This window comes from Corythoichthys intestinalis, chromosome 7, assembly GCF_030265065.1.
Source record: "Corythoichthys intestinalis isolate RoL2023-P3 chromosome 7, ASM3026506v1, whole genome shotgun sequence".
Classification (NCBI taxonomy): domain Eukaryota; kingdom Metazoa; phylum Chordata; class Actinopteri; order Syngnathiformes; family Syngnathidae; genus Corythoichthys; species Corythoichthys intestinalis.
The window spans coordinates 60,490,585-60,515,465 of record NC_080401.1 but is presented as its reverse complement, the minus strand read 5'-3'; the positions used below and the strand labels follow the sequence as shown (position 1 = coordinate 60,515,465).

The window sequence follows — 24,881 nt, the reverse complement described above, 5'->3', positions numbered from 1 at the left end:
CAACATCAACAGGAAGTAACCAATGAACAGGAAGTGACTTTGTAATGACCTAAAATCAACAGAAATTGAGCAAAAATGTAAAGGAAGTGAGCCAGAAATGCCCCAAAATGTACAGGAAGTGACACTGAAATGCCCTAAAAGCAACAGGAATTGATCTAAAATCAACAGGAAATGATGCACAAATACCCCAAAATCAACAGGAAGTAACCCTGAAATGCCCTAGAATCAACAGGCATTGAGCCAAAATGTACAGGAAGTGATCCCGAAATGCCCCAAAATCAACAGGAAGTGACCCGAAAGTAGGCTAACTTTAACAGCGAAGTGACCCAAAATGAACTCATTGCCCGACATTGACAAAGATACATGTCCAAAACATTTGAACTGGGAGGAAGGACTGGCTATCAATGCTCATCTTTCAGGTACACGTCCAATCCCTTTGGACTGCACCCTAGTCTAATTGGACGTCCATTTTCAAGCCTCATCAATGACCCATAAACTGTGTGCACTACATGTTTGTAGGACAAACAAACAAATGTCCCGCTGATGGACGGGGTTTCCACGCAAGGACGGCGGGGGTCAACGCAAGCGGAGACACCGCCGCCGCGTGTCCGCGCGCGCGCACGCACGCGGGCAGTGCGGCTTCCCGCTAATGAAATTGGGTCTGGTCCGTGCGTCCATTAGACGGATGGACTGAGCGCAGCTGCTGAGTCAGCGCAGGTAGGACAGGTCCTCCTCGCTCCTCGTAATGATCCTCCTCCTCCTCTTGGTCGTAATGGTCCGCAGAGCAATTCATTTGGCCCCGCCCTCCGCGTCCTCGGGTCAGCGCCGCCTTTCAAGGGTGCAGCGGGGATGCTTTATAGGCTAATAGTCTTCATTCTTAAAGAGATCAAATGCGCTAACTTCCCCTCCCAGTTCAGATAGATTGGACGTCTCGCGCCGTCAATCTCACTGAAACGTCAGTCTGCCCTCCCATTTGAAATGAATGGCAGGTAATGGATCAATTTCTTGTTTAATTTAGGGTGCATAAGGGTCACTTCCTGTTGATTTTGTCTCACTTCCTGTCCATCTTGGGGCTGCCAAAACCGTTTGACACACTGCCACCATTCATAAACCAAAATGACCAGAATCCCCACTTGACACGGGCTTTCTAAATATACGATTCCCCCAAAATTTGCCCATTCATTTCCAATTTAAAAATTTGCCTATTCATTTCCAATCAAAAAAAAATTCCCATTCATTTCCAATGGCCCTATTTACCATTCCATTGACAGGAAGTGACCTGATATTAAGAGGAAGTGACCTCAAATCAACAGGAAGTGAACAGATATCAACGGGAAGTGACCTCGAAATGGCCCCTAAATCAACAGGAAGTAACCCAATATCTTCAGGAAGTGACTCCGAAATGCCCCCAAATCAACATGAATTGACCCTGAAATGCCCTAGAATCAACAGGAAGTGACCTCTTTCAACAGGAAGTGACCCTCAAATGCCCCAAATAAATGTGGAGTGACCCCAAAATGGCCCTAAATCAACAGGACGTGACGCGATATCTACAGGAAGTGACCCCGAAATGCCCCCAAATCAACAGGGACTGAACTGATATCAACAGGAAGTGACCCTGAAATGCTCCCAATTCAACAGGGAGGGACCCTAAACTAACCCCATATCAACAGGAAGTGAACCAATATCAACAAGGAGTAAACCTGAAATGCCCCCAAATCAACAGGAAGTAAACTGATATCAACAGGAAGTGACCCCGAAATGCCCATAAATTAACAGGAAGTGCCCTCTTTCAACAGGACGCGACACCGAAATTCCTCAAAATAAAAAATGCGTCAAATACTCAAAATGCCCCCAAAATCAACAGAAAGTGAACTGATATCAACAGGAAGTGACCCTAAAATATTCCCGAATAAACAGGAAGTTACCTGACATCAAGAGGAAGTGACCCCAAAATTGCCCTAAATCAACGAGAAGTGATTGGATATCAACAGGAAGGGACCCTGAATTGCTCCTGAATGAACAGGAAGTGACCTGACATCAACAGGAAGTGACCCCCAAATGCCCCCAAATCAACAATAAGTGACCCGATATTAATTGGAAGTGACCCCGAAATGCCCTAGAATCAACAGGAAGTGACCCGATCTAACAACCATCACAGCAAAGCTAACATTGAAATTTAGAAAAATTCGGAAAGCGACACCGAAAGCTCCTCAGAATAAAATGCCCCCAAATCAACAGGAAGTGACCCCAAAATTAACAGAAGGGGACCCGATATCAACAGGAAGCGACTCCAAAATGCCTCAAAATCAACAGGAAGTAACCCGATATTGATAGGAAGTGACCCCCGAAATGCCTGAAAATCAACAGGAAGTGACCCCGAAATGCCTCAAAATCAAAAGGAAGTGACCTGATCTCAACAAGAAGTCATTCTGAAATGCCTGTAAATCAACAGGAAGTGACCCAAAAATGCTTCAAAACCAACAGGAAGTGACCTTGCAATGTCTGGAAATGATCAGAAAGGGACCCGATATCTACAAGCAGTGACTCCAAAATACCCCCAAATCAACAGGAAGTGAACTGATATCAACAGGAAGTGACCCCAAAAAGCTGATCCTGTGATGTCGCCAAATCAATAGGAAGGTGGCCCTGAAATGCCACAAAATCAACAGGAAGTGACCCTGTAATGTCCCAAAATTGACAGGAAGAGACCTTGAAATGTCCCAAAATTAACAGATGGGGAGCCGATATCAACAGGAAGCGACTACAAAATGCCTCAAAATCAACAGGAAGTGACCCGATATTGACAGGAAGTGACCCCGAAATGCCTGAAAATCAACAGGATATCATAATCATCACAGCGAAGCTACCATGGCAATATCCTCAGAAATGGCATTCTCTAGTATATTTCCAAATATTCTGTTGCTTTCCGGAGTGCGTACATTTTACATCAATTCGACATTAGCCAAAAACACGAAGCGGCAGGCCGGATCCGGGCCAGATGCGGGGCGCAGTTCGCCACCCCTCGATTTAAATGGCACCCTCCCGTCAGAACGGGACAAACGACGGCGGCGAGGCGGAACTGACCGGCTCGGACGAAGTAGGCCAGGTAGAGGTCCAGCTCCTTAACGGAGACGCCGATGTGGTGCGGCTGGACGCAGAGCCCCGGGTTGGCGCAGCGCGGCGACTTGACCAGGCGCTCGCCGTCGGTGCTCTCCAGCGGGACGCCCTTGAAGAGGATGACCATGACCAGGTCCAGGCGCCATACCTTGTCGGCCTGCCGCAGGCAGTCGATGCGCCGCATCTTGCCCTTCTGGTCGGGGTTGGAGAGGACGCAGCAGGGCGCCTTCTTGCCCGTCACCGACAGCACAAAGTCCTCGCGGAACTCGGGCCGGATGTCCTTGCGCAGCTTGGCCAGCAGGCGCGAGGCCCACTTCTGCTTGACCTCGGGCTTCTCGCCCAGCAGCTCGTCCTTCACCGCCCGCTCCTCCTCCTTGGACATGCGCTTCTCGTGCTTCTTGAAGTACTTCCTCTTCCGGGCCTGCAGGTTGAACCACGTGTAGGCGAAGGCGCGCACCTGCGGCAGCAGCGCCTCGATGAACGGGTGGAACTCGTCCTGTTGGCGGACAGAAATCCAATGTTAACTTTGACCCACAGACACACAGGAAGTGACCCAATATAAACAGGAGGTGAACTCGAAAAGCCCAAAAATAAACAGCAATTAACCCGATATTTACAGGAAGTCTGAGATTCCTCAAAATCAACAGGAAGTGACCCAAAATGTACAGGAATTAAACCCAAAATCCACCCAAATCAACAGGAAATGATCCCAAATCCTCCCAAATCAATAGGAAGTGACCCGATATGTACACGAATTGAAACCGAAATCCCCCCAAATCAACAGGAAGTGACCCAAAATGAATAGGAAGTGAACCCAAAATGCCCACAAATCAACAGGAATTGACCCGATATCTACAGAGTCCAAGATGCCTCCAAATCAAAAGGGAAGTGACCCGATATTTACAGGAAGTAACCACGAATTCCCCCCAAATCAACAGGAAGTGACCCTATATATACAGGAAGTGACACCAAAATTTCCTCAAATCAACAGAAAGTGACCCAATATGTACAGGAAGTTCAAGGTGCCTCAAAATCAACAGTAGGAATTGAACCCAAAATGTCTCCAAATCAACAAGAAGTGACCCAATATGAACAGGAAGTGAACCCGTAATGCCGCAAAATAAACAGGAATTGACCCGATATCTACAGGAAGTATGAGATGCCTCAGAATCAACAGGAAGTGACCCTGAAATCCCCCCAAATCAACAGGAAGTGACCCAATATGAACAGGAAGTGAACCTGAAATCCCCCAAAATAAACAGGAACTGACCCTGAAATCCCCTCAAATAAACAGGAAGTGACCCAAAATGAACAGGAATTAAAACGGAAATCCCCCCAAATCAACAGGAAGTGACCCAATATGAACAGGAAGTGAACCCAAAATGCCCCAAAATAAACAGGAATTGACCCGATATCTACAGGAAGTCCGAGATGCCTCAAAATCAACAGGAAGTGACCAAATATGAACAGGTAGTGAACCCGAAGTGCCATAAAATCAACAGGATGCGACCCAATATGTACAGGAAGTGACCCTGAAATCCCCTCACATCAACAAGAAATGACCCAATACTGTATGTACAGGAAGTGACCCAGAAATCCTCTCAAATCAATAGGAAGTTACCTGATATGTACAGGAAGTTATCCCAAAATCCAAACTAACAGGAAGTGACCCAAAACGAACAGGAAATGAACCCAAAATGCCCCAAAATAAACAGGAATTGACCCAATAGCTACAGAGTCCGAGATGCCTCCAAATCAACAGGAAGTGTCCCGATATTTACAGGAAGTAAATCCGAAATCCCCCAAATCAACAGGAAGTGACCCAAAATGAACAGGACGTAAACCAAAAATGCCCCAAAATAAACAGGAAGTGACCCAATATGTACAGAGTCTGACATGCCTTCAAATCAACAGTAACTGACCCAATATTTACAGGAAGTAAACCCAAAATGCCCCCGAATCAACAGGAAGTGACCCAAAATGAACAGGAAGTGAACCCAAAATACTCCAAAATTAACAGGAATTTACCCCATATCTACAGGAAGTCTGAAATGCCTCAAGATCAACAGGAAGTGACCCGATATTTACAAGAATAATACCCGAAATCCCCCCAAATCAACAGGAAGTGATCCAAAAATTCCCTCAACGTTATTGTAAGTGACCCAATATGTACCGGAAGTGATCCCTAAATCCTCTAAAAATCAACAGGAATTGACCCAATATGTACAGGAAGTCAGATATGCATCAAAATAGACAGGAAGTGACCCAATATGAACAGGAAGTGAACCCAAAATGCCCCAAAATAAACAGGAATTGACCCGATATATACAAGAAAGTAAACCCGAAATTCCCCCAAAATCGACAGGAGTGACTCAATGTGTACAGGAAGTGATATCGAAATTCCCCTCAAATCAACAGGAAGTGACCCGATACGTACAGCAATTGAACCCGAAATCCACCCAAATCAACAGGAAGTGACCCAAAATGAACAGGAAGTAAACCCAAAATGCCCACAAATCAACAGGATTTGACATCTTTGATATCTACAGAGTCCAAGATGCCTCCAAATTAACAGGAAGTGATTTCCCCATACCTCCCAAATCAACAGGAAGTGACCCAAATATTAACAGGAAGTGACCCAAATATGAACAGGAGGTGAACCCGAAATACCCTGAAATAAACAGGTATCCACCCGAGATCTCCAGGAGGTCTGCCATGCCTCAAAACCAAAGGAAAGAGACCCAACATGTATAAGAAGTGAACCTGAAATGCCCCCAAATCAACAGGAAGTGACCCATTAGGAACAGGAAGTGAACTCGAAATGCCCCGAAATCAACAATAATACCTTGCAGCCGACAGCTGCTACAAACTACGCCCAGTTGCTACAAATAACGCCCACCTTACTACAAACTACGCCAACATGATGGTTCGGTAGATGTCATATGAATTGATGAACTAGATGTATAATGACAGAGTCGCCGGTGTTGGTAAACAGCCGCCATCTTAAAGCAGTAGGCTTCTCAGGAAGGCTCTGTTGTTGCGAAACTACGGTGAGTCACTTTTTTTCTAAAACAAAATCATGACTTGAATCTATCTTTGATGAAACAGTTTAAAAACTTTCACATGTCGAAAGTAGACAGAAGGGAAATTATGGAGTAACGGGAGTAATTTGAAGAACTTTAACGGTTGATTCACAATATTAAATGACTTACATAAAGTAGCAAAGGTTTCAATCTAGTTATCGCAATATCTGCAATACTCGTGTCCAGTTAAGTCTAGGGTAAAGTATTGGTCTAGGGCCTATTGTCACCAAAACCTATTAACCAACCATATTCATCTAAAGTTTCAAAGAAATCGCATCATATTCATCAACAAGTAGATTAATCGCAATTAATTGAGATTCAATGTGGGATGAAAGCACGTTCGTTCGCTGGCAACCATCCCGCTTCAAATGGATTGGATGTCTAGTGCCGTCAATGGCAGCCTCTGACTAAAGAGCAGTTGCTCTGACATTGCTAAAATTGAGAAATAAGCTAGTTTTGACTTGCATTGACTTGGATGGGAACGTCACCTCAGGGCGGCCATTTTGGTAGGGGCAATGAAAACTCATGCTTATACCTTGAAGTGAAATGAGTTTATCACTAGTAGACGTCCAAACCATTTGATGCGGAGGGGTGGCAGAGAACTAATTTTCATTCATTCGGTGCCTAACCCTCCCGCTCCAAATGGATTGGACGTTTACTCCGTCATTGGCAGCCACTTACTGAATAGCAGATGCTTAGACATATAAAATTGAGAAATAAGCTACTTTTGACTTGTATTGACTTGGCTGGGAACATCACCTCGGGCATCCATTTTGGTAGGGGCAATGAAAACTGTTCGTGTTTTTATACCTTGAATGGAAATGAGTTTATCACTAGTAGACGCCAAATTTGATGCGAGAGGGCTGGCAGAGAAGTAATGTTCATTCTTTCAGTGCCAGTCCCTCCAACTTCAAAAGAATTGGACGTCCAGCGCCGTCAATAGCAGCCAACGGAGTGAATAGCTTTAATGTCAATGTGTTGACTTTGATGGGAACATTGCCCCTACCAACATGGCCGCTCTTAGGCAATTTTGGTAAGGGCCGTGAATGCTCTTTTCACATTTCTGCTGTCATTTGAAATGATATGATCTCTAGTAGACGTCCAATCCATTTGAAGTGGGAGGGATGGCAGCGAGTTCATTTGTTTCCAACCCTCCCGCTTCAAATGGATTGGACGTCTAGTGCCATCAATGGCAGCCACTGACTAAAGAGCAGCTGTTTTAACATAGCTAAAATTGAGAAATAAGGTAGTTCTGACTTGCATTGACTTGAATAGGGATGTCACCTCAGGGTGGCCATTTTGGTAAGGGCAATGAAAGCTCTTTACATGCTTATACCTTAAATTGAAATGAATTGATCACTAGTAGACGTCCAATTCATTTGATGCGGGAGGTTTGACAGAGAACTAATGTTCATTCATTTGATGCCAACCCTCCCACAAAGAATTGGACGTCTAGCACTGTCAATAGCAGCTAACGGAGTAAATGGCTTTATTTTAATATCAATGCGTTGACTTTGATGGGAACGTTGCCCCTACCAACATGGCCGCCCATACGCCATTTTGGTAGGGGCCGTGAATACTCTTTTCATACTTCTGCTGTCAATTAAAATGAGTTCATCTCGAGTAGACGTCCAATCCGTTTGAAGCGGGAGGTATGGCAGCGAGTTCAATCGTTGCCAACCCTCCCGCTTCATATGGATTGGACGTCTAGTGCCGTCAATGCCAGCTGCCGACTAAAGAGCAGGTGCTCTGACAATGCTAAAACTGAGAAATAAGCTAGTTATGACTTTCTTTGAATGATAATGCATTGACGTGGATCGAAACGTTGCCTCAGGGCGGCCATATTGGTAGGGGCAATGAAAGCTCTTTTCATGCTTCTGCCGTCAATTAAAATGAGTTCATCTCTAGTAGACGTCCAATCCATTTGAAGTGGGAGGGATGGCAGCGAGTTCATTCATGGCCAGCCCTCCCATTTACAATGGATTGGACGCATAGTGCCGTCAATGGCAGCCACTGACTAAAAAGCAGCTGCTCTGACATTGATTACACTGAGAAATAAACTAGTTATGACTTCATTTGTATGCCAATGCATTGACTTCAATGGGAACGTCACCTCACGGCAGCCATTTTGATAGGGGCAATGAATGCTCTTTTCATGCTTCTGCTGTCAATTAAAATGAGTTCATCTCGAGTAGACGTCCAATCCATTTGAAGTGGGAGGGATGGCAGCGAGTTCAATCGTTGCCAACCCTCGTGCTTCTAACGGATTGGACGTCTAGTGCCGTCAACGGCAGCCGCTGACGAAAGCAGCTGCTGACATTGCAAAAATTGAGAAATAAGCTAGTTATGACTTCATTCGAATGATAATGCATTGACTTGGATCGGAACCTCGCCTCAGGGCAGCCATATTGGTAGGGGCAACGAGAGGTCTTTTCATGCTTCTACCTTGAATTAAAATTAGCTTTTATCACAAGTAGACATCCAATCCGTGTGAAACGGGGGTTCTGGCAGCGAATGCATTCGGCCTCCCGCTTCAAATGGATTGGACATCTATTGCTGTCAATGGCAGCCGCTGACGAAAGCAGCTGCTGACATTGCTTAAATTGAGAAATAAGCTAATACGCTAGTTATGACATCATTTGAATGCTAATGCATCGACTTGGACGAGAACGTCGCCTCAGGGCGGCCATATTGGTAGGGGCAACAAGAGGTCTTTTCATGTTTCTACCTTGAATTAAAATTAGTTTTATCACGAGTAGACGACCAGTCCGTGTGAAACGGGGGTTCTACCAGTGAATGCATTCGCCCTCCCGCTTCAAATGGATTGGACGTCTTTCGTCGTCAACGGCAGACAACCATTTAGCGAGTGAAAAAGCGCAAACTTGGCGAGCGATTGGAGTGTAAAATGCGAGTAGCGAGTCAGGAAGTGAAACGAGGCTCTTTCAGGAATGTTGGAATGTCACTCAAGCCGACTTCCACGCTGTGCCGGCCGCACACTCACTCCAGGAATGTGCGCGTAAGTGTGTGTGCCGCACACACTCAAACACACACGTGTGTGTTGTGGGATTTAGGAGACCAACGCGTCTGCTTGGAGCTGCGCCAACAAGGAACAATGTGCCGTTGTGTCGTATTGAGGCCCACCCGCCACCGGGGGGGGGGGGGTCCCTTCAGATGGGGGGGCGGTGCCCAAAACGGGTGCGCAGCTGGCTCTCTGATGCTAACACGGTTAGCTTCTTTAATGCTCCTCATGTTGGCGGCTTTTTTCCCCGTCATTAACTCGCTGACCGGCAGCTGTTTTTGACGCATTTTTCAAGGGCCCATTTTACCTTCTGTCACATTCAAAGCGCCAAAAAAGAAAGAGGAGATGCTTGTTTTTGTTGTTGTTTTTTTTTTAAAATACTTTCATTTAACTTATGCGGCTGCCATTGATGGTGCTAGACGCTCCATTTCTTTGGACCGGGAGGAGCCAATGAATGTTCATTCGTTCATTTCTGGGTCACTTCCTGTTGATTTTAGGAAGTGACCAAATATTAACAGGAAGTGACCTAAAAATACCATGAAATCATCAGGAAGTGAGCGATAAACAGGAAGGAACCTGGAAATTAGGGGTGTGACAAAATATTGAAATGGTGATATATCGTGATCCCAAAAGATTATCGATATGCTCCTGCCAAGAATCGCGATATCGTAAAAAGGTGGCATGTTAAAAAAAACAAAAAAAATCAATAAATAAATAAAAAGGGACCAACAAGTTGCTAACAAAATCTTCCACCATAATAGCGTCTCAGGTAACTAAGGCTACCATTGACAGTGCTCGACGCCCAATCCATTTAGACTGGAAACGTTCGTTCATTCGAAATAGGGCTGAAGCTATCGATTATTTTAGTAGTCGATTAATGATGAACTATTTAGTTCGAATATTCGAGCAATCGGATAAGGAACATAAAAATTTTTACCTGAGAAAAGAGGATCTATGTACAACAAAAGAATAATTGGCTAACTTAGATAGCAGAAGTCCGTTTGCTTAAATGCTATAAAATGCTAACGCTTTTTTACAATGTTCTTAAAAAATGGCTCAGACACACAAAAAATGGCTAAATATACCTTTAAACTAAATTATGAATGCATTCAAAAAATTCATTAGCTCAAAGAAAAACTTAGCTTATGTTGGTCTTAACAGGGAGCAGATGGATTCAGCCATGTGAAATGAGGTAGACTAGAGGGCCGTGTATCCACCCAAATCAATAAAAAAATAAATGCAAACACTTTCAAAACAGACCATTTCGACGCCACTTTAATTAAACGAATACTCGTAGCAACAAAATTTAATCTGAATCTTTTTTTCGAATCAAATACTCGAATTAATCGATTAATTGTTGCAGCATTAATTCGAAACCAGGGCATTCGCAGTCATTCTGTCTGATTTTCAGGGAAGTAACTGAAAATCAACAGGTAAATGACCTTAAATGGCCCAAAATGACCTCATTGCCTGGCATTGGCTGCCAATGACGGCCATAGGCGTTCAATCCATTTGAAGTGGGAGGGTGGCAGCGAATGAACATTTGTTCATTCGCTGCCACCCTCCCACTTCAAATGGATTGGACGTCCACTCATGATAAACTTATTCCAATTCACAGCAGAAGTTTGTTTTTCTGTTTATTAGTTTTTTGTAGAATATGCTAGAATGCTTTCCCAACCATTGTATTGATCATCGTTGTATCGCCATATCGTCAGATCATCGTTATCGTGAGCTTTGAATCGCAAATCGTATCGTATCGTGAGGTAACAAGAGGTTCTCACTCCTACTGGAAATGCCCTAAAACCAACAGGAAATGACCCAAAATTTACAGAAAGTGACCTGAAAATACCATGAAATAAACAGGAAGTGTCAAATTAACAGGACAAACCCAAAATTTACCGGAGGTGACCAAGAAATAGCTTGAAATCAACAGGAAGTGACCCAGAAATGCCCAAATATCAACAGGTATTGACCCAAATCAACTGAGAGTGAGCTGTAAGTGCCACAAAATCAACAGGAAATAACTTTTATAGGAAGTGACCTGAAAATACCCTGAAATCAACCAGAAGTGACCTGGAAATGACCTAACATCAACAGGAAATGACCCAGAAATGCCCTGAAATCAACAGGAGGTGACCCATAATTTGCAGGAAGTGACATAAACAGAAAGGGACTCGGAAATCACCTAAAATCAACTGAAAGTTACCTGTATGTGCAAAAAAAATCAACAGGAAATGACCCCAAATTTAAAAGAAAGTGCCATGGAAATACCCTGAAAGCAACAGTAAGTGACTTGTACACAGGAAGGGACACAAAATTTACCGGAAGAGACCTTAAAATACCCTGAAAGCAACACAAAAACAAATGGGAAGGGACCTGGAAATGCCCTACAATTAACAAGAAATGACCCAGAAATGCCCTAAAATTAACAGGAAGTGTACCAAAATATGAGGGAAGTGAATATAACCACAAATGGACCTAGAAAAGCCCTAAAATCAACAAGAAGTGAGTGATAAGACAGGAGGTTACCTGGAAATCAATAGGAAATGACCCAAAATGTACAGGAAGTGAGCCATAAACAGGAAGGGACCCAGTAATGACCTCAAATCAACAGGAAATTACCCAGAAATACCCTAAACCCGACAGAAAGTGGCCCAAAATATTCAGGAAGTGAGCCATAAACAGGAAGGGACCTGGAAATGCCCTAAAATCAACAGGAAATGACCCAAAATTTACAGAAAGTGACCTGAAAATACCATGAAATAAACAGGAAGTGTCAAATTAACAGGACGGACCCAAAATTTACCGTAAGTGACCTAGAAATAGCTTGAAATCAACAGGAAGTGACCCAGAAATACCCAAACATCAACAGGTATTGACCCAAATCAACTGAGAGTGAGCTGTAAGGGCCACAAAATCAACAGGAAATAACTCCAAATTTATAGGAAGTGACCTGAAAATACCCTGAAATCAACAGGAAGTGACCCATAAACAGGAAATGACCCAGAAATGCTCTAAAATGAACAGGAAATGACCCAGGAATGCTGTAATATCAACAGGAAATGACCCAAAAATGTAATCAAATCAACAGGAAGTGACCCAAAATATACAGGAAGTGAATATAAATATAGGAAAGGACCTGGGAATACCCTACACAATTAACAGGAAAAGACCCTAAATTGACCTAAGACCGGAAGGCACCCGGAAATGCCCTAAAATCAACAGGAAATGAACCAAAATTTACAGGAAGGGACCCCCAACTTCCTCTCAAATCAACAGGAAGTGACCCATAAACAGCAAGTAACCCAGTAATGACCTAAAATCAGCAGTAAATGACCCAAAAATGCCCTAAAATCAACAGGAAATGACCCAAATTTTACAGGAAGTGACCTGGAAATACCCGGAAATCAACAGGAAGTGAACCAAAATATAAAGGAAGTGAATATAAATACAGGAACGGACCTGGGAATGCCCTACACAATTACCAGAAAAAGACCCAAAATTGACCTAAAATCAACAGGAAGTGACCCAAAATATACAAGAAGTGACTGATAAAACCAGAAGGAACCCGGAAATGCCCTAAAATCAACAGGAAATGACCCAAACTTTACGGGAAGTGACCCCCAACTTCCCCTCAAATCAACAGGAAGTGACCCATAAACAGCAAGTAACCCAGTAATGACCTAAAATCAACATTAAATGACCCAAAAATGCCCTAAAATCAACAGGAAATGACCCACAATTTACAGGAAGTGACCTGGAAATAACCTGAAATCAACAGGAAGTGACCCATAAACAGGAAATGACCCAGAAATGCTCTAAAATTAACAGGAAATGACCCAGGAATGCTGTAATATCAACAGGAAATGACCCAGAAATGTAATAAAATCAACAGGAAGTGACCCAAAATATACAGGAAGTGAATATAAATATAGGAAAGGACCTGGGAATGCTCTACACAATTAACAGGGAAAGACCCAAAATTGACCTAAAATCAACAGGAAGTGACCCAAAATCTACAATAAGGCTACGTTCATACTACAGGTCTTAATGCACGAATCCGATTTTTTCGTCTTTTTCCGACTCGAGTGAGGCATTAACTTGACGGTCTGAACGTGACAAGTCGCATAGAACTGGACCATTTCAAATCCAATCTGGGTCACTTTCGTATGTGGTCTAAATCCGATCTGGGCCACATTTTTCCAGACTGTCGCGGCGGTCTGTACTGTCCAGTCCCGCATATCGGATTTCATGCAGCAATTACGTCATCAAATAGCGAGAGAGTCGTTACCGTAGCGATGCATCTGTGCGTTATTAGCGCCTAGCTTGCAGTGAACACGGCTTTTGAGGAAGAGCTGAGCTTGACAACAGTCATAAAAAATAAAAATGGGTTGAGGATAAGCCTGAGAATGCTCAGTTTTCTCTCTGTTCCAAGTGAGCAATATTTCAACACGGCCGAGAGTCGGGACAAACTGCCCGTATGTGTGTGTGACGTGCACGGACAGTGCGTGCATGCTAAACTTTGAATATTTGCCTAAACGGGGATTATTTATGTCTGTTATTTGTGTCCACCTTTTGAAAAGCAAAATATGATATCCCTGGAATGACGGACGACGTCTGTCATTTGTTTTGATGGTTCTGCGCATGCGGGTCTTCTTGCTTAGCGGGTGTCGGACTGCGAATTAGTGCGCATGCGTAATACTTGAATGGTCTCAATGGATAAAGGCAGTCTGAACGGGCACGCCAAAAAAACGGATATGACAAAAAATCGGATTCGTGCATTTAGACCTGCAGTATGAACGTTGCCTAAGTGACTGATAAGACCAGAAGGAACCCGGAAATGCCCTAAAATCAACAGGAAATGACCCAAACTTTACGGGAAGTGACCCCAACTTCCCCTCAAATCTACAGGAAGTGACCCATATCCAGCAAGTAACCCAGTAATGACCTACAATTAACAGTAAATGACCCAAAAAATGCCATCAAATCAACAGGAAGTGTCCCAAAATATACTAGTCCTTCTGAAAAAATAGCACCTTCTGATAAAGTTCATTATTTTCTGTAATGTACTGATAAATATTAGACTTTCATATGTTTTAGATTCATTACACACAACTGAAGTACAGTAGTTCAAGCCTTTTATTGTTTTAATATTGATGATTTTGGCAAGAAAGTCAAGAAAACCCAAAAATCCCTATCTCAAAAAAAATGAGCATATTTCAGCTGACCAATACAAAAAGTGTTTAATACAAGAAAAGTCAACCTTCAATGAATTATATCAGCAAAGCACTCAATCAGCCTGTGGCACTGCTGAGGTGTTACGGTTGCTTCGATAGCGGCCTTAGGCTCATCCACAGAGTTGGGTCTGGTGTCTCTCAACGTCCTCCCACAGATTCTCTATGGGGTTCAGATCAGGAGAGTTGGCAGGCCAATTCAGCACAGTAATGCCATGGTCAGTACAGTGGTTTTGGCACTGTGAGCAGGTGCCAGGTCATGCTGAAAAATGACATCTTCATCTCGATAAAGCTCTTCAGCAGATGGAAGCATGTAGTGCTCCAAAATCTCCTGATAGCTAGCTGCATCGACCCTGCCCTTGACCAACACCAGCAGCTGACATTGCACACTGACTGTGGGTACTTGATACTGGACATTTCCTTCTCCCCAGTCTTCCTCCAAACTCTGGCACCTTGATTTTTTTTGCTTTCATCTGAAAAAAACGTACTTTGGACCACTGAGCAACGGTCCAGTGCTGCTGCTCTCAGGCACTTCTGCCGCTGTTTCAGGTTCAAAAGTGGCTTGACCTGGGGAATGCGGCGCCTGTGCACGGCTGGATGTTTCTACTCCAGACTCAGTCCACTGTTTCTGCAGGTACCGGCCCTTCTACACAATCTTTCTTAGGGTGCGGTCACCTCTTCTGCTTTTCCTTCCCACTGAGGTGCCTTGATACAGCACTTTGGGAACAGCCTATTCGCTCAGAACATTTCTTTCTGTGTCTTAGCCTCTTGCTTGAGGGTATTAATGATGGCCTTCAGGACAGCAGTCAGGTCGACAGTCTTGCCCATGATAGCGGTTTTGAGTCATGAACCAGGCTGGGAGTTTTTAAAAGCCTCAGGAATCTTTCGCAGGGGATTTTTGAATGAATTCGTTGATTTAGATGATTAGGTTAGTAGCTTCTTTAGAGTACCTTTTCAGGATATGCTCATTTTTTGAGATAGGGATTTTTGGTTTTTCTTGACTTTTTTGCCAAAATCATCCATATTAAAACAATAAAAGGCTTGAAGTACTTCAATTGTGTGTAACGAAGCTAAAACAGGGGTCCTCAAACTACGGCCCGCGGGCCGGATATGGCCCGCCTCCACATTTGGTCCGGCCCCCTGAACAATTAAAAAAAAATTTTTTTTTACTTGTGTTATTTATTTCCTGGCTTTTTCTGTGAAGAACCCAGAGAGGGTTCCTTGGTTGTTATCTATTCAATTAATATTGTTATTATTATATTATATTATATTATATTATATTTAGGGCTGTCAAACGATTAAAAATTTTAATCGAGTTAATTACAGCTTAAAAATTAATCGCAATTCAAACCATCTATAAAATATGCCATATTTTTCTGTAAATTATTGTTGGAATGGAAAGATAAGACACAAGATGGATATATACATTCAACATACGGTACATAAGTACTGTATTTCTTTATTATAACAATAAATCAACAAGATGGCATTAACAATATTAGCATTCTGTTAAAGCGATCCATGGATAGAAAGACTTGTAGTTCTTAAAAGATAAATGTTAGTACAAGTTATACAAATTCTATATTAAAACCCCTCTTCATGTTTTTGTTTTAATAAAATTTGTAAAAATTTCAATCAAAAAATAAACTAGTAGCCCGCCATTGTTGATGTCAATAATTACTTATACAATGCTCATGGGTGCTGAAGCCTATAAAATCAGTCGCACCCAAGCGCCAGCAGAGGGCGGCAAAACTCCATAAAACATAATTAACAAGTGGGTATTTCACTGTACTGTCATTTAAATCTGTCTGAGCGGGGCATGTGCGTTAATTGCGTCAAATATTTTAACGTGATTAAAATGAAAAAAATTAATTACCGCCCGTTAACGCGATAATTTTGACAGCCCTAGTTATATTAATTATATTATAATATATTATATTATATCATATTATATTATATATATATTTTTTTTATTTACTTTTGTTCCGTGAAGAATCCAGAAAGGGTTATTTGATTGTGGCTTTCTGGAAAAACAATACATTTTTACATTTAGGCACTCCTGCAATCGTCACACTTTTTCAGTTACAAACTGACCCCGTCCCCTCATCAGAGAAGGGAAAAGTTATGTGGCCCTCACAGGAAAAAGTTGGGGGACCCCTGATCGAAAATATATGAAAGTCTAATGTTTATCAGTTCATGACAGAAAATAATTAACTTTATCACAATATTCTAGTTTTTGGAGAAGGATCAGTACAAGAAGTGACTGATAAGACAGGAGGGGAGCCAAAAATGGCCTAAAATCAACTGGAAATGACAAACAATTTACAGGGAGTGACCTGGAAATACCCTGAAATCAACAGGAAGTGACCTATAAACAGGAAGAAACCCAGAAATGCCCTAAGAAATGACTCAGAAATACTCAAAAATGATCAGTGACCCAAAATATCAAGGAAGTGAATATATAGGAAGGGACCCAGATATGCCCTAAAATTGAAAAAGAAATCACACAGAAATGCCCTAAAATGAACAGAAAGTGACCTGGAAGAGCCCTTCAAAATGCCCCAAATTAATAGGAAGAAGAACAAAGGATTGAAAATTTTTGTCCTCCAATAAAAGTAATTTTGGCACAACCGTATATACATTTTTGTAACATTTGGTCGCCGGACGGGTACGAAACGGTCAATGAGTGTGTGACTGTGCAGTGTGCGGAAAAAAATGAACTCAATCCCCCCCCCCCTCAAATATTATCCGACACAAAATTTCTGGTGATAATATTGTCGCTAAAATGCTGATTTTGACTGCATTATTTTCACGTTGTGAAGCAAAATAAGCGAGACGGCCAACCCACACCGGAACGTTCTGGATCGGATCATCTGGCAACACACACACACATACGCATGCAAAATTACCTAAACATTAATATGAATAAATATTGAAATCAAGCTCGTTTTTTTTCCCCTTGTGTATCTTCACCACCTCTCACTATAGTTTATATTTTTATTTTCTATTGATAGATCTCGCCTACACACACACACACACACACACACACACACACACACACACACACACACACACACACACACACACACTTTGCCCCCCACCCGCCGTCGTCGCTATGATGTCAGCATCACTTTTTTTTTTTTAATTATTGCCAATCAATAACCATCCATAATGTCAAGAAAGACATTTGTTTTTGTCAATTGTAAATCCTAATCACGATATTAATGTTTTTTACGTTTCATTTTACGCTGTCAGCATTGACGTTAACATATCAAACAAGTCAATGCAAGGATTTGGAAAGTAAATAGGAATTAAATGAATTTTTCTTGTGATATTTAAGAGGTTCTAAAAATATATTTTAAACATTCAAATCATATTCAAAGCAAAATGGTGTGTTTCTAATAAGAAAACCTGAGACCAAATGAGATTTAAATGCTTCATATTTTTTGAAAAACTGTTATTAATTGCCTGGATGATGACGTGAATAATCCTGTTTTGCGTGCAAATTGGTAAACATTAAAGATGTTTGATTTGATATCATCGAGAAAATGAATTTCTTTGAAGTCCTAAACAATAATTAAAAAATATATATATATATGCACAGGGTTATTTTTTTCCCATTTGGATTCAATCATTGCAAAATAAAAGCGATCCACTTTCAAGTTCAACGTTGAATTCTGCTCGACTTTGGCCATTCTTAGCGCGTGCGCGTGCACGAGCACGCCGACGACGCGCGGGCGTGTGCGAACTTTGCAGAAGTTAGCGGCGGCGCGTGCACGTACCTGCGTGAGACAAAGCGGCGAGTACATGGCTGGCGCGCGTGCCCGCGTGCGTGCGCGCGTGACGACGAATGCGGGAGGTCGCGGGGGGTCGCCGGGGGTTGGCCCTCCTGTCGCCCCGCTCTGCTCACATTTCCAGGCAGAGGTGAACTCTGACCCGGGTTAGGAGAGTCGTTCGGCGGACCTGTCAGAGGTCCGCCGCCGCCGTTCGTGCAACATGTCCCGAGAGCCGTCACAAGAGTCCAAAGTGAGCGCGGAAAGTCCGTAGCGGCGGAACCTCCGCGAGGTCCCGGACCCGCATGTCACCGCGGTGCCGCGGCGGCGGCGCCCCGGGAGAGAGGCCCGAGAGCGGGGGAACGAGCGCCGAACGAGTCGGCCGGGGATCGCCGAGACTCGGAGCGAGCGCCGTCCGCTTCGCCCGGAGCCGCTCCGGGCGGGCCGCCTGCCGGCTCCCGCTGGATCCTCCCGCACGCCGTTTTCCGACGACCGGCCGGACCTCCGCGTTGGTCGGGGTCGCTCGCTCGCTCGGTACCGGACGAGCCGACTGAAGCCTCCGCGCACAGTACTCGACTCATCCCACACATGCGTGTGCGCGCGCGCGCGCGCACACTCGGCTTATCGATCTCATGCGGGCGCGCGAGTGTGTGTGTGTATGTTGATGCGCTCCACAAAGTGTGACTCGGGTCAAGTCACGTGCTCGTGTGTGAAGTACCTGGTTTGAACTCTGACCTTTTCGCTTCCGATCGAAACGTTAACGCGGCTCATTTACTGTTAATCGACGTTGATTTCACACGATTAAATCAATTTATTAAAATCATTTGAAAGTTAACTCGCTTCCTGTTTACACCCACGTGGTCGTGTGACGTCACAATCGGGTCATTCTATCACGTTCGTTATGTCTCAGATGACCGCACCTCCTGATTGACCTTTCAATAACTACACAAAGAACAAAAAAAGTTTCTTCAACAACTGCATGAACTCATGAGCTGCCATTGACGGTGACAGACGTCCAATCCAGTTTGACTGGGTGTAGCTTGCAGCAATATTGTGAGTTGAATTTATATGTAAAATGAATTTATATGTCGCAAAAAAATGTAATCAGATTATTTTTTAGTTTTTATACAGGGTATATCTAATTTTGCCAATTTAAAGTTGCAAAAATAAGATTCATGGTGATTAATTGTGAACACATCATTTTTTTGCAATTTCTTTTGTATTAAATTCAACCTGAATGGATAGATTAGGGATATTCATACCAACAAATTGAGATTAAACCAGATTGATTTTATTTCCAAAAAGAAAAAAAACATACTTGCGCCAAAATTAAAAGAAAGTGGCGCAAACCCAACAGGATGTGACGCAAAATCAACAGAAAGTTAGGCAAAACCAACAGAAGTGACCTGGAAATGCCCCAAAATTCAACAGGAAGTGACCCAGAAATGTCCAAAAATCAACAGGAAGAGACCTGGAAATGCCTTAAAATGAACATGAAGTGTCCCAAAATCAACAGGAAGTGACCCTGAAATGCTTCAAATTAACAGGAAGTGACCTGATATCAACAGGAAGTGATCCTGAAATGCCCAAAATCAACAAGAAGTGACCACAAAAGCCGTGATATCAACAGGAAGGGAACCTGAAATGCCTCAAATCAACACGAAGTGAACCAGAAATACCCCTAATTTAAAAGGAAGTGACCCAGAAATGCCTCCAAATCAACAGGAAGTAACCCAATATCAACAGGAAGTGAACCTGAAAGGCCCAAAATCAACGGGAAGTGACACCAAAATGCCCTGATATCCACAGGAAGTGACCCGGTATCAACAGGAAGTGAACCTGAAATTCTCAAAATCAACAGGAAGTAAACCTGAAATGCCCCAAATTAACAGGAAGTGACCCGGTATCAACAGGAAGTGAACCTGAAATTCTCAAAATCAACAGGAAGTGACCACAAAAGCCTCGATATCAACAGGAAGTGACCCAGAAATGCCCCCAAATCAACAGGAAGTAACCCAATATCAACAAGAAGTGAACCTGAAATGCCCCAAATTAACAGGAAGCGACCCAATATCAACAGGAAGTGAACCTGAAATGCTCCAAATCAACAGGAAGTGACCACAAAATGCCCTGATACAACAGGAAGTGAACCTGAAATGCCCACAACTTAACAGGAAGTGACCCAGAAATGCCCCCAAATAGACAGGAAGTGACCCAATTACAACAGGAAGTGAACCCGAAATGCCCCAAATCAACAGTAAGTGACCACAAAATGCCCCGATATCCACAGGAAGTGAACCGATATCAACAGGAAGTCATCTGAAAAGCCCCAAATTAACAGAAAATGACCCGATATCAACAGGAAGTGAACCTGAAATGCCCTAAAATCTACAGAAAGTGACCACAAAAGCACCGATATCCATAGGAAATGAACTGTTATCAACAGAAGGTGAACCTGAAGTGCCCCAAATTAACAGGAAGTGACCCAATATCAACAGGAAGTGAACCTGAAATGCCCCAAATCAACAGGAAGTGACCACAAAATACCCTGATACAACAGGAAGTGAACCTGAAATGCCCACAACTTAACAGGAAGTGACCCGATATCAATGGGAAGTGAACCTGAAATGCCCCAAATCAACAGGAAGTGACCACAAAATGCCCCGATATCCACAGGAAGTGAACTGATATCAACAGGAAGGGAACCCCAAAAATGCAACAGTGGGAGGGAGCAGCCCCCAAAAACAAGACATATCCACACATTCACGCTGGCTTTTTGGCCAACGCCGTGCCAACTCGGGCTCGTTTCCATGGCGACGCAGATTTTTAAAATTCATTCTACTCTCATGTGATTGGTCATCCATCGACGCCTCGCCGGTTCTGCCCACTGGAAACGTCAAATTGGGGAGGCACGATGTTACTAATAACAGAAAAGAAAGAAGAAAATGGAATTTCTAGGTCACTTCCTGTTAATTTGGGGGCATTTCTGGGTCACTTCCTGTTGATACCAGGTCACTTCCTGTTGATTTGAGGGCACTTTTGGGTCACTTCTTGTTGATTTGGGGGCATTTCCAGGTCACTTATGTTGGTTTGGGCCATTTCCTGTTGATTTCCCGTCACTTCCTGTTTATTTCTGTTCACTTCCAGTACATTTTTGGGGCATTGCCGAGTCACTTCTGTACATTTTGGGCCACTTCCTGTCAATTTTAGTAGATTTCCAGGTCACGCCTTGTTCTGGGTCTGTTGAATTTAGGGCATTTTTGGGTCACTTTCTGTTCAATGGTCACTTCCTGTTAAATTTTGGGTCACCTCCTTTTGGTTTTGTGGCATTTTATGGTCACTACCTGTTGATTTGGGGGCTTTTCTGTGTCACTTCCTGTTGATACCAGGTCACTTCCTGTTGATTTGAGGGCATTTCTGGGTTACCCCCTGTTAAGTTGCGGGCATTTTAGGTTCACTTCCTGTTGTATCAGGGTATTTTGTGGTCACTTCCTGTTGATTTGGGGAATTTTAGGTTCACTTCCTGTTGATATTGGGTCACTTCCTGTTAATTTGGGGCATTTCAGGTTCACCTTCTGTTGATAAAAGTTCATTTCCTATGGATATCGGGGCTTTTGTGGTCACTTCCTGTTGATTTTGGGCATTTCAGGTTCACTTCCTGTTGACATCGGGTCAATTCCTGTTAATTTGGGGCATTTCAGTTTCACTTCCTGTTGATATCGGGTTAGTTCCTGTTGATTCGGGGGCATTTCTGGGTCACTTCCTATTAACATGGGGGCATTTCAGGTTCACTTCCTGTTGATATCGGGTCACATACCGTTAATTTGGGCAATTTCAGGTTCACTTCCTCTTAACATGGGGGCATTTCAGGGTCACTTGGTGTTGATTTTATGGATTTTCATGGTCACCTCCTGTTAATATCGGTTTACTTCCTGTTGATTTGGGGGCATTTCAGGGTCACTTGGTGTTGATTTTAGGGATATTCAGGGTCACTTCCCAATAATAGTGGTTTACTTCCTGTTGATTTGGGGACATCACAGGGCCACTTCCTGTCAATTTTAGTAGACTTCCAGGTCACTCCTTGTTCTGGGTCTGTTGATTTTAGTGCATTTTTGGGTCACTTTCTGTTCAATGGTCACTTCCTGTTAAATTCTGGGTCACCTCCTTTTGGTTTTGTGGCATTTTATGGTCACTACCTGTTACTTTGGGGTTACTTCTGTTGATTTGGAGGCTTTTCTGTGTCACTTCCTGTTGTTACCAGATGACTTCCTGTTAAGTTGCGGGCATTTCAGGTTCACTTCCTGTTGTATCAGGGCATTTTGTGGTCACTTCCTGTTAATTTGGGGCATTTCAGGTTCACTTCCTGTTGATATCAGGTCACATACTGTTGATTTGGGCAATTTCAGGTTCACGTCCTGTGATTTCAGGTCTCTTCCTGTTGATTTGGGGGCATTTCAGGGTCACCTCGTGTTGATTTTAGGGATATTCAGGGTCACTTCCCGTTAATAGTGGTTTACTTCCTGTTGATTTGGGGACATCACAGGGCCACTTCCTGTCAATTTTGGTAGACGTCCAGGTCACTCCTTGTTCTGGGTCTGTTGATTTTAGGGCATTTTTGGGTCACTTTCTGTTCAATGGTCACTTCCTGTTAAATTTTGGGTCACCTCCTTTTGGTTTTGTGGCATTTTATGGTCACTACCTGTTACTTTGGGGTTACTCCTGTTGATTTGGAGGCTTTTCAGTGTCACTTCCTGTTGATACCAGGTCACTTCCTGTTGATTTGAGGGCATTTCTGGGTCACTTCCTGTTGATTTGGGGCATTTCAGGTTCACTTCCCATTGATATCGGGTCACTTCCTGTTAAGTTGCGGGCATTTCAGGTTCCCTTCCTGTTGTATCAGGGCATTTTGTGGTCACTTCCTGTTAATTTGGGGCATTTCAGGTTCATTTCCTGTTGATATTTGGTCACTTCCTGTTAATTTGGGGCATTTTAGATTCACCTTCTTTTGATAACAGTTCATTTCCTATGGATATCGGGGCTTTTGTGGTCACTTCCTGTTAATTTGGTGCATTTCAGGTTCACTTCCTGTTGATATCGGGTTCGTTCCTGTTGATTTCGGGGCATTTCTTGGTCACTTCCAATTAACGTGGGGGCATTTCAGGTTCACTTCCTGTTGATATCAGGTCACATACTGTTAATTTGGGCAATTTCAGGTTCACTTCCTGTGATTTCAGGTCATTTCCTGTTGATTTGGGGGCATTTCAGGGTCACTTCCTGTTGTTTTCATGGATTTTCATGGTCACCTCCTGTTAATATCGGTTTACTTCCTGTTGATTTGGGGGCATTTCAGGGTCACCTCGTGTTGATTTTAGGGATATTCAGGGTCACTTCTCGTAATAGTGGTTTACTTCCTGTTGATTTGAGGACATCACAGGGTCACTTCCTGTTGATATCAGCTCACTTCTTGTTGATTTGGGGGTATTTCTGGGTCGGTTTCTGTTGATTTCGGGTTACTTCATGTTAATTTGGGGGTACTCCTGGGTACCTCCTGTTGTTTTTGTGCCACTTCCTGTTGATTTTCAGGCATTTCAGGGTCACAACTCACTTCCTGTTGATTTGGGGGCATTTCGAGGTCACTTCCTATGATATTGAGTCACTTCCTGTTAATTTGGGGGAATATCGAGGTTCACTTCTGGTTGATATCACTTCTTGTTGATTTGGAGACATTTTAGGGTCACTCCCTGTTGATTTTGGGGTTACTTCCTGTGAGTTTGGGGCATTTCTGGGTGACTTTCTGTTGTTTTTGTGCCACTGCCTGTTGATTCCAGGGCATTTCAGGTTCACAACTCACTTCCTGTTGATTTCAAGTTCACTTCCTATTGATATCGCGTCACTTCCTGTTGATTCGGAGACATTTCGGGATCACTTCCTGTTTAAATTGTCACGCCTCGCCGACTTGACGTTACGAGTAGGCGGAACCGGCGAGGCGTTGACGGACAACCAATCGCACGTGAGTTGAAATCAGCACGAGCGTCGCCATGGAGACGAGCCCGAGTTGGCACGCGGTTGGCCAAAAAGCCAGCGTGTGTGTGTGTGTGTGTTGTTTTGGGGGGTGGGGGCTCCACCTGCTCCCTCCCAACGAGACGCTGCCAGGCTGGAGCCACGCCAAGAAGACCAGCGGGCCTGAAGCCTCGCCAACACCCAAGAAACGAGAGAGCAAGAGCGAGCGAGGAGAAATAAGGTCACCAAACCGGGAAAGAAAAAACAGTCAAAGTCAAAAACAACAACAAAGGCCGCGACTGACACGTTCGCTTCATTCCTTCGGCGGCCATTGACGACGGTAGACGTCCGATTCGTGAGCGCCGCTCGCATTCGATTCCTCTTTTTTTCTTTGACGAGCGGATAGACGTGCGAAACGAGCTTTCATCGCTCCTGCCAACATGGCGGCCATTTCTATAGGGGCGACGTACCCTTTAAAGTCAATGCATTGACACTAAAATAAAGTCGTACTTTGATTATTTGTCCCGTTGGCTGCCATTGACGGCGCTAGACGTCCAACCCATTTGAAATGGGAGGGCTGTCAGCGAATGAACATTCATTCGACCCTCCCACTTCAAACGGATTGGACATCTATGAGTGATAAAACTCATGG

The 24,881-nt window shown here is 43.5% G+C and overlaps 1 protein-coding gene across 4 annotated transcripts in view; it reads right to left on the bottom strand.

Annotated features, from left to right (window-relative positions):
* The window catches only part of nfia (nuclear factor I/A), a 130,209-nt gene that overhangs the window by 79,190 nt on the left and 26,138 nt on the right, over window positions 1-24,881 (bottom strand). For 3 of the 4 annotated variants that reach the window (XM_057841428.1, XM_057841429.1, XM_057841430.1), the window contains exon 2: window positions 3,088-3,616. In XM_057841428.1, coding sequence (XP_057697411.1) covers window positions 3,088-3,616 — 529 coding nt within the window. Of the gene's footprint in view, window positions 1-3,087; window positions 3,617-18,238; window positions 18,423-24,881 lie in introns of those variants that run through there. The other variant, XM_057841431.1, reaches the window with a different exon arrangement.